The 17,430-nt window shown below is 43.7% G+C and overlaps 1 protein-coding gene across 3 annotated transcripts in view; it reads left to right on the forward strand.

Annotated features, from left to right (window-relative positions):
• The first annotated feature begins 281 nt into the window (after positions 1–281).
• Positions 282–17,430, forward strand: part of LOC138740829 (breast cancer metastasis-suppressor 1 homolog) — a 32,056-nt gene continuing 14,907 nt past the window's right edge. Inside the window, exons 1-3 of one of the 3 annotated variants that reach the window (XM_069893999.1) lie at positions 282–798; positions 12,151–12,305; positions 17,273–17,363. In XM_069893999.1, the coding sequence (XP_069750100.1) occupies positions 12,155–12,305; positions 17,273–17,363 (242 nt within the window). In that variant the 5' untranslated portion in view covers positions 282–798; positions 12,151–12,154. The remainder of the gene's footprint in view (positions 799–12,150; positions 12,306–17,272; positions 17,364–17,430) is intronic. The other 2 variants (XM_069893998.1, XM_069893997.1) reach the window with 2 other exon arrangements.

A 17,430-nucleotide genomic window follows, 5' to 3' on the forward strand; every position in this document is an offset into this window, starting at 1 on the left:
CTTTCAGAATTTTTGATGAAATAAATGAGAAAAGTGAATATTTAAAAACTGCATTTTCAGAATTTTTGATGGAAATCAGAAAAGTAAATACTTTAAATCTGCATTTTCTGAATTTTTGATGAAAAATTATGAAAAAATATATCTTCTGTCCAACTGTTCGCTCACCCACCGTCAGATGCCTCACCACTCGCCCAAGGGGACGGAACGCCGCGTCCAGTGTCGCCAGCCATCCCGCCCTGCAGGGGGCAGCGGCGACCGGCGAACGGGCAGAGCGCGCACAAGCCCCTCTCCCCGTCTTCAGCCATCACCAAGGCAAGCGGGCAGGACTGCCGTCAGGTCGGAGGAGGAAGCGGGACGGGGACCCCATCTCCAATTGGCCGCAGCGCCCGACCGGATGGGCCGGAGCGCCTCTCCGATTGGCCACGACCACCCGTCAGTCATCCGTCAGCAGCGTTGGCGGGCGGGCCCACGCCTTCTCCTCCCGCCTTGACGCGAGTTCCCTGCTAGTTTGTGGTGAGGGGAGGGGAAAAAAAAGTTGCCAGAGCTTTTCCTCTGCTCACTCTCCGTAGACCGAAAGATTCTGAGGTAAAGAAGGGGCTAATTGGACATAACTTTGCTCCCGACACGGTCGCAGTGAGGCCGGCGCCTCCTGGAATCTTCCAGAGCCCGGCGTCCGTTACCCTTAAAGGCGCAGGCCCGGCTCCCTTAAATCATCACGAAAAACCACCTCATTAACCCCCTAATAATATTTTCATCGTCTACCCCGCTTGGAAACTGGACTCTTTCAGCCTCGGAGCGGTGAGTAGATTTAACTCCTTTATACATGCATATTTTGTTTTACTTCAAGTTTTGTTTCACTTTCTTCATTACCCCCCCCCCCCCCCCCTCACAAAGTTGCTCATTTAAAGTGGAATTCCCTGAAAAAAATCAGCCAGGACGCCCACGGGCTTTGGGGACCCGAGGCGGAGCGGGAAGGCGGCCAGGGGAAGGGAGATCTGGCCGTTCGGCCCCTCCGGGGGCCACCATTTGGGCCGGGCTCCGCCCATCTGGACTGCTCTGGTGTATTCTGGGAACGTAACCGCAGGTTACCCCTGTTGACAACAGCTTGAGTGAAGAAGACCCCCCCCCCCCCAAACCTTGCACCGCTCGCCTTAAAGACGTGTCCTCCCGTATTTATCTCTCCTCGTCTAAGCGAAAGAACTGACTCACATTATGTCTATTCCTTTCGTAATTTTGTCTCTATCAAATCTCCCCTCATTCTTCTCCACTCCAAGGAATCCCCTCATAATTTTGTAAACCTCTATCAAATCTCCCTTCATTCTTCTACACTCCAAGGAATCCCCTCATAATTTTGTAAACTATCAAATCTCCCCTCATTCTTCTCCACTCCAAGAAATCCCCTCATAATTTTGTAAACCTCTATCAAATCTCCCCTCATTCTTCTACACACCAAGAAATCCCCTCATAATTTTAAATGCCTCTATCAAATCTCCCCTCATTCTTCTATGTTCCAAGAAATCCCCTTCATAATTTTGTAAACCTTTAAATCTCCTTCTACGCTCCAAGGAATCCCCCTCATTACTTTAAATAACTCTATCAAATCTCTCCTCATTCTTCTGTGCTGCAAGGAATAAAGTCCCAACCTATTTAATCTTACCCTGTATCTCAACTCCTGGAGACCTGGCAACATTCGAGTAAACCTTCTCTGTACTCTTTCGCCTTACTGATATCCTTCCTAAAGTTTGTCGACCAGAACTGCACACAATACTCCTAATTTGACCTCTCCAGTGTCTTGGTACAACCTCACTATAACATTCAAACTCCTGTACTCAATACTTTGATTTATGAAGGCCAAGATGCCAAAAGCTTTCTTTACAGCCCCGCCCATCTGTGACCCCTCATTCAGGGAATTGTGTATCTGTATTCCCAGATCCCTTTGTTCCTCCGCACTCCTCATTGCCCAACAATTTGTCCTGGGTATGTCATTTGGTTTTTAAAAATTGTCCATCAGATTTGTTTGCATTTAAAACAAAAATCTATCATATCAAATGTCAGGTTTTTTTTTAAAGTTGCATTGTATTTGCTGACTTTTTCCTTCAAATTTAAATTGTAAAGTGATTCACATTTGGTGCTTTTGATTCAAAAGCCCTTTCTAAACATAGCTGTATGATGTATTTTTTACAGTATACTTGCCACTTTTGGTTTCTTTGCATTTTAATTACTTTTAGCTTTTTAAAGAAGCTTTAAATGTTTCATTTTTTTATACCCTGCTTTACAAAAGTAGAGCATTCCTATGAAACCTTTCGTAAGCCAAAATGGCGTTAAGCGAAGACCTATGAAGGTTATTTTGTAGAGGTTTTCAGATTTATTGTCAGAGTACATACATGACATCACGTACAGTCTAAGATTAATTTTTCCTGTAGGCAGCAGAATTACCATTTATTGATAGTACAAAAAATGAGCTGAACACAGCATAAACATGTAAACAAATAAAAAAACTAAACAGAATGGATGTAAATAACCTGACTGTGCAATACAGAGAGAACAAAGAACATCAATAAAGTGCACAAGTAAGAGTACTTAAATGAGTCCCTTATTATGTTTGTCGTTGAGGAATCTGATGGTGGAGGGGTAGAGCTGTGGGTGGTGTGGGTCTTTTGGCACCTAGACCTCTTTCCTGATGGTAGCAGTGAGAATAGAGCATGTGCTGGGTGGTGAGGGTCTCCAATGGCAGTGTTCCCTGTACAGGTGCACGATCCTTTATCCGGAACCCTTGGGGGACAATGTGTTCCAATTTTCGGATTTTTCTGGATTTCAGAAAGCCAGATTTAAGTCCACCCGAATTGTGCTGCTGTATCCACCCCCATTCCTTTCCAGTCTCCCTGCCATCTCTCCTTGCGCTGCTGGTCTCCTGGCCACCCAACTCACGCTGCCACCTCTCTCCCCACTTGCTGGATTTTGGAGCTTTCGCGATTTTAGATGTCCGGATAAAGGATTGTGTACCTGTAGATGCACTCAATAGTATGGAGGGTTTTGCCTGGGCTGTGTCCACTACCTTTTGGTGGGCTTTATGCTCAGGGGTATTGGTGTCCCTATACCCACCATGATGCAGCAAAAAGCGAAAACCCATTCAAATTTCTTTCAGATAGTGAACCCAGATTTCTTTGTAAAAGCCAATTTTCCTAAAGCAAGTATTCGTAAAGCAGGATATACCTGTGTTTCACTGTGTTTGAAATTGGCTTGCAATATTTTAATCTTGAGCTATATCTCTAATCCATGTGAGAACATTGCAAAGGGCTTAATAACCAAGACTTCTGATATTTTATTATCGTTTTATGTTAGTATATTTCAAAATTATTTATACTTTCACATCAGTGTTTTGCAGTAGGTAATAAAAATCTATGTTAATTATTAGCATTTGAAACCAAATTACCATTCAATTTTATGGTAATACTTTTTATAAAAACAAAAAATCATTCCTTGATCCTAATATTTTTCAAAACAGTTTTGTCTTCAGAATGTAGTGCAGTACTTGATATTAAGCAATTTCAGTTGCACACAGAATTTCACTGTGGTATTAACTGGATTTATAAACCTAATGTATAAAGGGTGAGTTTGGATATTGACAAAGAGAACTCACCAGAAAGAGTGCAAAGAGGCTTTCAGGCACTCAAAGTGAGGTTTGCCGATGGTTGGGATTAAAGTCTGTGTGGCTGGAAATGAATCCATGGACATTCAGTGATTTGGGGGGGGGAGGGGACTTTTTTTTTCCTTTTTCTCTGACTGTCATGGGTGCCGGGCAATTTCTTCTGATGGCGAATATTGCCTTACGAAAGGAAATTTTGTGTAATATCACCTTTTCTGTTTTATTACATGACAATAAAAAAAATCTTGAATCTTGTAAGTCTCAAGAGTAAGACAAAGGAAAATATTTGTTTACAGAATTTCAATATTGGAGTAAGCAGATGTGAGGAGATTTGGTACGACATCAGAAATATCGGCAAATTTCTGCAGATGTATAGTGGAAAGTGGGCTGATCAGCTGCATCGTGGCTTCATATGGGGGGGGTGGGGGCACCAAAATCTTTGAGTGGAAAGCCCTGCAAAAGGTAATGGACTCAGCCCAGTACATCACAGGCATCGAGGAAATTTATAGGTGACACAGCTATCAGAGAGCAGCAGCAATTAAGGATGAACACCACCCAGGACGTGCTCTGTTCTCTCTGCTGCCGTCAGGAAGGAGGTGCAGGTGCAACAGGATTTGTATCTCCAGGTTCAGGAATAGTTGCTACCCCTCTACCAAAAGACTTGATCAAAAACTCATTTAAGGATTCCTACTTTGCTCATTATTTCTTTCTGAATATTTATTCTTCTGTATTTGCACAGTCTGTTTACAGTTTTTCTTTGAGTACAGTTTACAGATATTGATAATTAGAAATTCTGCCAGGCTCGCAGGAAAAGGAATCTTGGATTGTATGTGATGTCATGCTTGTTCTCTGACAAATTTGAACTTTGAAGTGTATCTGAAGTACAGGCAGTCTCCAGGTTACGAACAAGATCAGTTTCTAAGTCTGCCTTTAAGTCGAATTTGTAGGTAAGTTAGAACAGGTACATATGGCTCTTATTTAGTGTGTTTGTCAAATGTTTGTCTTAATATATAGTGTATATTTTACCTTTCTATGCATATAAAACTACTATAAATAATTTATTGAAGTAGGCACACTCAACACAGTGTTAATGGCAACCTGATCCTACTTAAAATGGCAGACGGTGTTCTGCTTACTTGCGTCAATGCACTGGAAGCTGTGCACAGTCTGTTTGTAAGTACAAATTGTCTATAAGTCGGACATTTGTAACCCGGGGACTGCCTGTACAGCAGCTGTGAATCATAACATCTCTTGTCAAAGAAGATCTGAAGCAAGGTTAGCATAGCTGTTAGCGCAACACTATTAGAGTACCAGCCACCTGGGATCAAATCCGGTGCTATCTGTAAGGAGTTTGTCTGTTCTTCCCCTGACCATGCGGGATTCATCCGAGTGCTCCGGTTTCCTCCCACGTTCCAAAGACGTATGGTATTAGTAAGTTAATTGGTCACATGGATGTATTTGATGCAGTGGGGTGGCAAGGCCTGTTACCATGCTTTATCTCAAAATAATTTAAAAAAAAATTACAACAATTTGATTTCTGCACAAGGATGCACAGAATTGGGGACAATGTATTAGCATGGCTAGAGGATTAAATATCCAACAGAAAGCATAGAGTTGGGATAAATGGATATTTTTTGGTTTAGCAATCAGTGGTTGGTGGGATGGCTGTTGACAATATACATAAATGATTTAGAGGAGGTGACCAAGTATAGTGTATCTCAGTTTGCTGATGACAGTAAATTGAGTGGAAAAGCCAATTGTGTCAATGACGTTGAGAATTTGCAGAGAGATATATAGATAGGTTAAGTGAGTGACCAAGAATCAGGCTAATGGACAACAATGTCAGTAGATGTGAGGTCATCCTACTTTGAAATGAAAAATAGTAGATCAGGCTAATACTTAAATCAGCCATTCTCAATACACACCACTCCCTCAGGGAACACAGAATATTTAAGGGGGGGGGGGTCCACAGAATGAAACCATAAAATGTTTCTATGTAGTCAGTAGTAGTCATCATCATCACCTACGGCTCCTAGAACGCTTCCACCAGCGTTGTCTCCGCTCCATCCTCAACATTCATTGGAGCGATTTCATCTCCAACATCGACGTACTCGAGATGGCAGAGGCTGACACCATCGAATCCACGCTGCTGAAGATCAAACTGCGCTGGGTAAGTCACGTCTCCAGAATGGAGGACCATTGCCTTCCCAAGATTGTGTTATATGGCGAGCTCTCCACTGGCCACTGAGACAGAGGTGCACCAAAGAAGAGCTACAAGGACTGCTTAAAGAAATCTCTTAGTGCCTGCCACATTGACCACCGCCAGTGGGCTGATATCGCCTCCAACCGTGCATCTTGGCGCCTCACAGTTCGGTGGGCAGCAACCTCCTTTGAAGAAGACCGCAGAGCCCACCTCACTGACAAAAGACAAAGGAGGAAAAACCCAACACCCAACCAACCAATTTTCCCTTGCAACCGCTGCAACAGTGTCTGCCTGTCCCGCATCGGACTTGTCAGCCACAAACGAGCCTGCAGCTGATGTGGACATTACCCCTCCATAAATCTTCGTCCGCGAAGCCAAGCCAAAGAAAAAAAGAGTAGAGAAGTACTGCAGAAACCAACTAAGCTTGACTGTTTCACAGGGAAGGGGGCTCATAAACTTTGAGCAGAGACCTAAGGGGGCCATAGCCAAAAAAAAGGCTGACTTAAATAGTGAAAAATTGCAACATACTGTTGTGCAGAGAGAGAGAGTGCCTGTGCAAGATTTGCAAAAAATAATTTGCAGGTTGAGCAGGTAATTAAGAAGGCAAATCAGATGTTGGCCTTCAATGCTAGAGGGATTGAATTTAGGAGCAGGGAGTTGGTGCAGCAACTGTACAGGCCACATCTGGAGTTCTGTAGGCAGTTCTGAACTTCTTACTTGAGAAAGGATGTACTGGGTTTGGAGGCAGGGCAGAGGAGGTTCATCAGGTTGATTCTGGGAATAAAATGGTTTGCTTCTGAGGAGAGATTGAGTAGCATGGTTCTATACTCATTGGTATTCAGAAGGATGGGGATCTCATAGGAACAAATAAAATTATGAAAGGAATAGATAAGATAGAAACAGGGAGTTTCTTCCATAGGCAGCCTTTACTTCCTCTGAAGCCTGATGAAATATGGCATATCACCAGCAGGTGAACTATTGAAACCATCCCTCAGGGTGTACCATCTGTGTGAGATGGGAAATGCTCTGCCCAAGACCACAAGAAACCATAGAGGGTTGTGAACACTGCTTGGGCCATCACCCTCACCTTCCCCCACCCCCCCCGCCCCACCTTTCCCACCCCCAATGACTCCATCGATAACTCCCGCTGCCTTGGAAAAACAGCAAACTTATTAAGAAACCCATTACACCCCGACCACGCTCTTCATACCCTTCCTTTTAGGAAGAAGATTCACAAGTGTGAGATCACACACTGCCAGATTCAAGGACAGTTTCTTGCCGTGTTATCAGATTCCTGCGTTAACCCAAAATATAATGTGCTGTGGCTTTAATCTACACCAACTGATCTCTTCATGCAACTTTGTTCTCTTGTATTTTGTATGTCCTATTATACTGAGATGCCTACTGCTCTTCTCACAAAACAACCTTTATTACTGCATTTTCATTGCATGCAACAATAAACTTGAACTTGAATACATGAACTAGAGGATATGAAGCTATGTCGGGGAGTAGATTAAGGACTGTTTTCTCTGGAGATAGTGAATCTGTGGAATTCTCTGCCCAACAAAATAGAAGAGGTTGCCTAATCAAATGCATTTAGGACAGATATTTGATAATAAAGGAATTAAGGATAATGAGAACAGGTGGGTAAGAACTGAGTCAGTGTCCAGATAAGCCATCTCATCAACAGGCAAAATGGCCAAGGGTGGGCATTGTCAAAGGAGTTTATACATTCTATCCATTACTGCATGGGTTTTCTCCTGGTACTCTGGTTTATTCCCACCTTTTAAAAATGTACTGGGGTGTAAATTGGGCGGCACTAACTTGAGGGCTGAAATGGCCTGACTACATTTTTTTTAAATAAAATAAAAAAATTTTAAAAACACAATGGCTACACCATTTTCCAGGATATAACACCCTTTGGCTACAGTACTGGTAGATAATGTCTGTCACTGATTAACACTTCAGCAGTCCATTGGGATCTAGGATGACTTTGCTCCACTCTGATTTTTGTGGGTTTAGAGGTATCTGTCGAAGCTGATATCAGAACTGTGGATTCTTCTGCCGATAAGGCAGGAGGTGCTTGATAGCAGTTGATAACACTGGACAACGAAGGTTTTGTTTCCTGAACACTTTTGGGTGTATTTTATGAATTTTGGGCTTCTGATCAAGAAAATAACCTTGAAATTTTTCTATCACATACTTTTTTAGATATAACCTTTTTTGTGATTTCCTGTCATATTTTGTCTGTTAATACACAAAGCAAGCTGTTTTGGTCAGCCCAAGCAGGCCTGGGCATGCACTCAGTGCAGGTGCTATGCAAATGTTGTCTTAGGACTGGGCATGCATCCAGGGCAAACTACATCCAGCTGATTGACAACCAGCTTCAAGCATCCAAAACCATGCAGTGCAACATGTCATTGAAAATTCATTTTCTGTATTTGCATTTGGACTTCTTCCCAGCTGATCTTGGTGCAGTCATTGACAAATACAGTGAAAGGTTTCACCAGCACATTGTGACCATGGAAAAGTGGTATCAGGGCAACTGGAATCCATCAATGCTGGGCAACTTTTGTTGGACACTGACACGAGAGGCATCAGATGCTGAGTCGAAATGAAAATCAATGGCAAAACATTCTTAGGTCAGTTGAACTAACACAATGTATCAACATCATTATGCAATTAAACAGGTTAAATTCAATAAAAATTAATTTAATGTTTCTCCAAATTTCTACGTGATATGGCAAATCTGAAATTATTTTTGTGTTCAGCATGTTGTTGTCTATTATAATCCCCCATTTTTTTATTTCACGAATCAAATCTTTTTATGGGGGAAGGGAGAATGTTGTCCAGTGTAATTTGTAAAGTGCCCACCACTCACCAACTGCTCAATAGCCTGTTCCACCCATTTGGCACCTCTCACTCTATCTGTGGTGTGAGAAACACAGCTCACTGATGAAATAATTTCCCAGAGTCAATAGGTGAAGCGATATAACCTTTTTATTCAATGTTCTTGCAAGAGCGGGTGTCCTTCAGAGAAGACACACTCACTGATATTCAACAACCTTTTTTTATACATTTCTTTGTGTTAATAACCACTAATTTAATTGGTTGGTTAACTGAATCATTGATATGTTAGTTTAACCTATCAAAAGCTGTTCTGCTCCTTGTCTTAAAGCCCACCCTTGTTTACTTCTCCCATTCCCATGATTTTTGCAACCCCAACTTTTTTATTCTTATCCTTATTTGGTATGATGCTTTGTAACATATTCCTGTTCTTTCGCAGTTTTTAAAATATATCAAGTTGGCCTTGCCTGCAATCTCTTGCAGGAACTGTTCTTCCTTTGTATTCTAGCAGACACCCCCCCTCCCCTCTTTTCTTCTCTCACGTCTCATTGTTAACTCCGATTATTACATTTTTCTGAAACTGCACTTTGGATAATTCTCACATGTGGGAAAGTTTGTTATTATGTTGACGACAATGAGATAGACAACAGACTCGCCAAGGCAAATAGCGCCTTTGGAAGACTACACAAAAGAGTCTGGAAAAACAACCAACTGAAAAACCTCACAAAGATAAGCGTATACAGAGCCGTTGTCATACCCACACTCCTGTTCGGCTCCGAATCATGGGTCCTCTACCGGCACCACCTACGGCTCCTAGAACACTTCCACCAGCGTTGTCTCCGCTCCATCCTCAACATCCATTGGAGCGCTTACATCCCTAACGTCGAAGTACTCGAGATGGCAGAGGTCGACAGCATCGAGTCCACGCTGCTGAAGATCCAGCTGCGCTGGATGGGCCACGTCTCCAGAATGGAGGACCATCGCCTTCCCAAGATCGTGTTATATGGCGAGCTCTCCACTGGCCACCGTGACAGAGGTGCACCAAAGAAAAGGTACAAGGACTGCCTAAAGAAATCTCTTGGTGCCTGCCACATTGACCACCGCCAGTGGGCTGATAACGCCTCAAACCGTGCATCTTGGCGCCTCACAGTTTGGCGGGCAGCAACCTCCTTTGAAGAAGACCGCAGAGCCTACCTCACTGACAAAAGGCAAAGGAGGAAAAACCCAACACCCAACCCCAACCAACCAATTTTCCCCTGCAACCGCTGCAATCGTGTCTGCCTGTCCCGCATCGGACTTGTCAGCCACAAACGAGCCTGCAGCTGACGTGGACTTTTTACCCCCTCCATAAATCTTCGTCCGCGAAGCCAAGCCAAAGAAAGATGTTGACCTTCTCAGGATTGCATCCCTTGATGCTAAGGGAGTGTCCAGGAAGACTGGGGTATAGTTCAGGTCAGTGAGATTTGATATTGCTTAACAATATTGAAGGAAGAATGTTTCTGGTTCAGGCCCCTTTGTCAGAACTGAGAAAGAGAGAATAAAGTTACTTTACTGTGCTTTTCCCTGCCTGAAACACTAGCAGAGTTGACCCATGCTCTGCTGGAATTGTTTGGTTGATCTGTGGCTGTGGCCAGGTTGGGTATGGCAACCGTTCTCTTCTCATCATGGTTTGGATGGGCCATTTTAGAAATCATTTTGGATTGGGTTTGAATTTTTATTCTCATGCAGATTATTAGGGTACAGATCATTTGCTTTATGATCAGGGTGGAACGGATAGCATAGTGGTCAGGACAGCGCTAAGACAGTAGCAATGACCTGAGTTCGAATCCCATGCTGTTTGTACGGTCTCCCTGTGTCTGCATGGGTTTCCTCAGGGTGCTCTGGTTTCCTCCCATCCTTCAAAACATGTGGGCTTGATGCTTAATTGGGCTCTGGACAGGAAGGAAGGAAGGGCCTTTTACTGTGCTGTATGTCTAAATTTAAAATATAATAAAAATACTGGGTGTATTGTGCTGTGTGTGGATTTGTTGCCTTCAATTTTGTTTTGGTATTGAGGATTGTTAATTAATTTGTTATTTAATTATAGAACTATGCCCATCCCCACCAATACTGTAATTCTGTCATTTTATAATAAAATACACGACTTCTGGATACATGTCTATTATGTTTAAATAACACTGGATGATAGAAAACTGTCAGTTGTGTGCAGAACTGTTGATAGAAGTTGAGTTTATTGTCATCTGATTGTACAAGTACAACCCAATGAAACAGTGTTCTCCGGTCTTTGGTGAAAAAACACGCAGACACACAACCAGACATAAAACACATACAGACATGTGCAGGACAAGTATTATAGCTATAAAAATAAATATTGTTTTATACATATGAGAGTCTCAAATGGTCAGTGTGAGCAGTTCCTTTGGTCATTCAGCGTTCTCACTGCCCGTGGGAAGAAGCTGTTCCTTGGCCTGATGGTGCTGGCTCTGATCCTCCTGTATCTCTTCCCCGACGGGAGCAGTTGGAAGATGCTGTGTGCAGGGTGGAAGGGGTCCTCAATGATTTTGTGCACTCTCTTCAGGCAACGATCCCGATAGATCACATTGATTTGGGGAGGTGGGGGGGGGGGGTGGGGATGAGAGACTCCAGTGATTCTCTCTGCTATTTTATTGTCTTGTGGATTAACCTCCGATCCATTTCTCTGCAGCATCTGTACCACACTGATGCTGCTGGCCAGGATGCTCTTGATAGAGCTCCTATTAGAAGGTTGACATAATGGTGGCTGGTAACCTTGCCAACTTCAATCTTCTTCAGACTGGTATGCCATAGACATGGACCAGACAAATGTTATACAAATACAGGACTTTTCTTAACAGACTTAGTCACCACTATATTGGCCAGTGGTGACCACAGGGTAACCCTACTGTTATACCAGTAGGGTGGAGCATCTCTACAGCCATAGCCAATAACGAGCAACTCCATACATGAGAAGCAGTCAGTATAATATTCCCCCCCACCCCCCCATTACATCATCACACTGTTGCGGCTTCCTGACAAGTGAGATGTTGAGGGTCCAATTTAGGTCACTAGTTAAGTGAACTCCAAGAAACTTGGGACTGCATAATACTGGGGCATAGTCATAGTGAAAGGTCTGTCTTATGATAGTGATATTTACGTTGGTGGGTACATTCCTTTTACTGCTGAACAGTTGGGTGAGCACTGATAGTTACTCAATGGGATGCAGTACCCTGTATCGAAATCTGAAACAACACTGAGCTAAGGTACTGGTGATTCAGGTCATATTATGTAGGATTCAATACAGCTTGGTACTGATTTATGTGACATTGGAATTTATTGCTAATGAAGACATTTCTTTGGTATGTGACATGGAAGTGTTGTGCAGTGTTTATCCATCCAAGGTTTTGACACACGTCTTGATTTTATATTTATTTTGAAGGACAATGCCTGGGCAGCAGCCGCAGAGAGACAAAGAAAAGGACGAGGAGAAGGTTGATGAGGAAATGGAGCAGGACTCACCAGAGAATGAGGAAAGCTCGGATGAAGAGAGTGGCAGTACCTCTGCATCTGAGGAGGAGGGCGAGGACAGCTCAGGTCAGCAATTGCAGATGTATCGCGCGTTTCTGTGTGTTAATATAGACATAAAAATAAAGCTATAAAGTGATGTACAATAGAAGTCTGAAATCCAGACTGCTCAGGGATTGGGTCAGTCTGGATTTTTCAGATTCTCAGGCATTACTTTTAAAATTGAAATTTAAGGAGGAACAAAGAAGAGTTGAACAAGTAAATGTTGATAGTGTGGAAAAGTGTGCCACTCCAATATCAAATCAGCATCCATAGCTGCAGGCCCCCCCCAGGATCAGGAGTTCCTGATGGCCCGGGGGCACACAGAATTATGGGAGGCGCGCGACTTCAGAGGTCGGGTGATTGTAACAGCGTGTCAACTAGAATTATTTAAACTCCTGATAATATTCCATTAAACAGTTCTGTTAGTTCACCTCCCAGACAACGTCTGTTGTGCTTTATTCACTGCACCACTCGCTACATTGGTGACCCTGTACGGTCCAAATAACATTTTGGATCTCACTATGGATGTGCAGAACGTCATTGCGGTCAAACTTCCAGTATTTTTGACCTTGTAGTCACAGGTCTGGTTTGAGCAGGCTGAGGCCCAGTTTCATCCATGCCAGATTACTGCTATCACAATTAAGTACTGCTACATTCTTACATTGCTGGATCAAGACTCTGTGTATTGTTGCTTTCTTATGCCAGGCTCCAGCCAGTGACAGGTATGAAGCCATCAGTCCTGCTTATACATATTTTTGGCCTTTTCCATCACAACAGAGCACAATTTCTCCATATATACGGCCTGGGCGACCGCACTCCTTCCGAACTAATGAACGAGATGCTGGCACTCATGGATGGACACAGCCCTGTTTGCATTTTGAGCAACTTTTTCTCAAGCAAATGCTGATGAGTTGTGGCATGCTAAACAACATGGTAGACTTTTGGTTGGGCACGTAGCAGTGGTTGGCAAAGAACACAAACCCTGCCCACTTTAGTCGACCGGAGGCAACACAGACAGGGCAATACTGCTATTACCATCAGAGGCGAGCAGCTACGGCCCCCCCTCCCCGGCATGCATCCGGAAAACACTGAGGCTGGCTGTTGGTAGTGGCTGTGATGGCTGGCCACAAGAACAACCTCTTTTTCCTCTGGGATCTACACTCAGGCTGTCGGTTCTTGGTTGACATTGGAGTGGAGGGTAGCTACTTGGAGCTGATTTTTTTTTGTGATCTCATTCCCTTCTAGTAGATATTATAGATCACCACCTAGTTAATTCAAAGACTTTTGAGTCCCTTATCTTGCACCCCGCGGCGTGGCCCACACCTTGCCTTGACTTGGTGATGCTCTTGGACAATGAATACGCCAGAATCATAATAATGCCCAGCATTATTACTCTGGAGTTCTTGACGGCCCAACCAAAACATGGAGTACAGCACCACATTCCGATTCATGGATGTCCCCGCATGCTCGAGTGTGCAAGCTATCTCTGGATAAATTGTGATTGGCCTAAGATTAAATCTGACACCTAGAGGAAATGGGGATTGTTTGCCGCTCCAACAACCTTTGGGTACCTTGGGCGTCTGGAGAGGGGAGACCTCGTGAGGACTATTGGCTTCTGAACAACATCGCTGTGGCAGATCGCTACCCGGTTCCCCATATACAGGATTTCTCTGTGATCCTTCATGGCGCTAAGAATTTCTCCAAAACCAACCTGGTTTGTGGAAATCATCAGATCCCATTCTCCCAGATGACATTCCTAAGACTGCCTTGATTGCCCCGTTTGGGCTATTTGCTTTTTGGTTTAAAAAAAATGCGGTCCAGACATTTCAACACCTAAGGGGCACAGTTACCCAGGACGTGAATTTTGTATTTTTTTATTTGAACTACATCCTTATTGCCAGCCGCTTGCGGCAACAGCACTGGGTTCCTCTCTGTCCACTATGTCAGCAGCTAGTTGACCATGGGTTAGTAATCAACCTGGCCAAATGCCAGTTTGGCCTCACATCAATCAATTTCCTTAGCCACTGCATCAGTCAGCACAGTGTGATTCCGCTATCTTCCAGGGTCAAGGCCATTTGCAAATTTCCAAGACCCTCTACCCTTAAAGACCTGCAGAACTTGGTTGGCATGATTAACTTTTTATCATTGTTTCATGCTAGCTGCTGCAAAAGTTATGCAGCCACCTTTCAAACTCTTGTCTGGACATCCCAAGGAACTAAAATGGAATGACAAGGCCGCGGCCACATTCAAGACTGCCAAAGGAATCCTAGCGAAAGGCACTATGTTCATGCACCTGAGGATTGATGTGCTAACGGTTCTGACAGTGGATGTGTCAGGCATTGCAGTAGATGGGGTCCTGGAGCTGCTCATCAATGGCATCTGGAAACCCCTCGCTTTAGTTGTCATTTGAGACTGGAGCAGAAGTACAGTTCCTTTGACAGGGAGCTCCTTGCCCTCTACTTGGCCATACAACATTTTCACTATTTCCTAGAAAGCAGAAGGTTCACGGTATAGAAGCCATTGACTTTGCCCAGATGACAACAATGATAACTCTCCTACCTTTCAGAGTTTGTGACTACGATAAAACACATCGCCTGGAAGAACAATTTAGTCACTGACCTGTATCCCGCACCACCATCGCTTCCCTCCATTCGTCTGCTCCCGGTATAGACCACACAGCTTTAGCAGGAAGATGAAGAGATAGCCACATATTGCACTGCCATATCAGGACTGAAATTGGAGGACATATGTTTTGCTCCAGCAAATACCTCCCTACTTTGTGACATATCCATCGGGCCACAGAGGCCCATTTTACCTGCTGCGTGACGAAGTTGGGTGTTTGATGCCATGCACCGTTTGGCTCATCCTTTGATTACGATGACAATAAGGTTCATGGGGGCAAATTCATGTGGCATGGCCTGCAAAAGCAAGTTAGCACTTGAGCAAGGCTAGACCTCAAATGTTCAGCGCCACTACAGGTTTTTGCACCCACACAGCGCAGGTTTGATCACATCCATGTGGATATCATCAGCCTGTTGCCTCTGTCCAAGGGTGCTACTCCCCTCTTCATAATAGTAGACGGGTTCATGAAATGGTCAGAGGTTGTCCCAGTTTCCAACACCTCTGCCCATCTGTGCTTGTACGAGAGCCCTTATCACCAATTGGATAGTGCATTTCTGACTTTCCATGCCTATCTCCTCTGACAGAGGAGCTCAGTTTATGTCTGGGTTATGGTCCACAATTGCACAGTTGGTGGACATGCAACTGCATCAGTCAACGGCCTATCATACCCAGATGAACTGGCTTGGGTAGTTTTAGGTTTCTATATGGCACTGAAGGAAGATCTAGCTGTATCCTCCGCAGAATTGGTTTACGGAGCCCCCAAACGGTCCTGGGGATTTCATTTCCACAGCACATGGGCAGCTGGAATCTCCCACTTCGGTACTCAGATGCTTAAGGGAGAAGGTGGGTACTCTGGCGCCTATCCCGGCCACCCATCATGGGTTTACGACTTCCTACATTGTGCCTGAACTCAAGGACTGCCTTTATGTATTTCTGTGCAGGGATGCACACAAGACACTGTTTGCAACAGCCTTATGAAGGTCCTTTCAAGGTGATACTGAATGATGGCTCCACATTTGTTATAGACATTGGCAGCAGGCAAGAAATGGTTTTGGTAGATTGCCTTAAGCCAGCACATGTGGACCAAGATCATCTGGTATGCGTGGCATGCTCCTGGCGCAGGGGGCATCCTCTATTCCATTCTAGTTGTATAGGTAAGACTGGTATCACCTCCGAACTCAGGTTCTGGGTGGGGGGTGGAGAGTGGAGGTTATGTGGCGAGCCATGCCACTTCAATATCAAACCGCCATCTGTAGTTGCGGGCTCCCACAGGATCAGGAGTGGCCGGAGGGGGGCACAGAGTACTCTGGGAGGTGTGTGTCTTCAGAGGTTGGGTGATTGTGATAGCTCACCAACTGTAATTATTTAAACTCCTGTGAAGATTCCATAAAACAGTTCTGTTGATTCAGCTCACAGATTCGCTATAATTGTTTATTTATTAGCAAACATAGCATGCTTCATTGAACAAAACTAGCCGTTTTTAATGAAAAATAATGTCAACAAACGTTTTGCTGCTGTGCAACTGTGGCATTTATGCACACATGCACAAAAAAGCCTGCTAAATTTAAAAAGTTTGAGAGTTTTTGAAAAGTCTGGATTCTTGGGTGGTCCAGATTTCTGGCATCTGTATTTTTGGACTTCTGCTGTATTAACAAACAAAACAATTATTACTTGGAAAAAGCACTTTTCATTTTCTATTAATGTTTCTCTTCTGGTATATTTATTTCTCTGATACATTCAAATTTATAAAAGCACAATAAAGAGGCTTTTATGAGCAATTCTAGAATTGGGAGGGTAGTATAGGAAGATTTTCACTCAGAGGATAATTTCATGGCAAACTAAAGCAGATGATCTTGTATTGCACCCTAACTGGGTTGACATCTCTTAAAATTAGGTGCCTGGCCTTAGTCAACACACTTTCTCGTGCATATATATTTCTTCATTCCAGAGCTTGAACATAAGTTGGCTGATATAGAAAGTTATTAATCTAAGATCTCCAGGAAGAAGAGTGAGATTCTCTCAGTTTTCTAAGACAAGCAATCCTGTTTTCTTCCCTGCCCCCCCTCTCCCCTCAACCAATCAACAAGAAAAGGGTAACTGAATACTTTTCTACATTTATGTCACAGCTGTCTCTGAATGGCTGAATGTCTCTGAACATCTTTCTATTAAAGATGATGAGGCATTGAAAAGCTGGATGTGTGCATGAGAGGGATAAGGAGAGAGGATTGGGCAAAGTAAGTCAGGCTGAGACTTCTGCATCTCTTTCAGACAGAGTAACCTGTTTCTGTGGTGTAAATTGTAGGTAATTTCACCAAGATAACTTGTTCTGATCTACCTATTTTGATCTTGACTATGTTCAGTTTTAATTTTAGAGATGGACGATGAGGACTGTGAGCGACGTCGCACTGAGTGCCTCGATGAGATGTCGGACCTGGAGAAGCAGTTCACAGATCTGAAAGAACAGTACGCTGATTAGTTTCTTTTGAATAAATGTCTTCTGGTTTTCTCCTCTCCTGAAAGCCTTGTTTCC

This window comes from Narcine bancroftii, chromosome 8 (assembly GCF_036971445.1).
Source record: "Narcine bancroftii isolate sNarBan1 chromosome 8, sNarBan1.hap1, whole genome shotgun sequence".
In the NCBI taxonomy this organism is placed as follows: Eukaryota; Metazoa; Chordata; class Chondrichthyes; order Torpediniformes; family Narcinidae; genus Narcine; species Narcine bancroftii.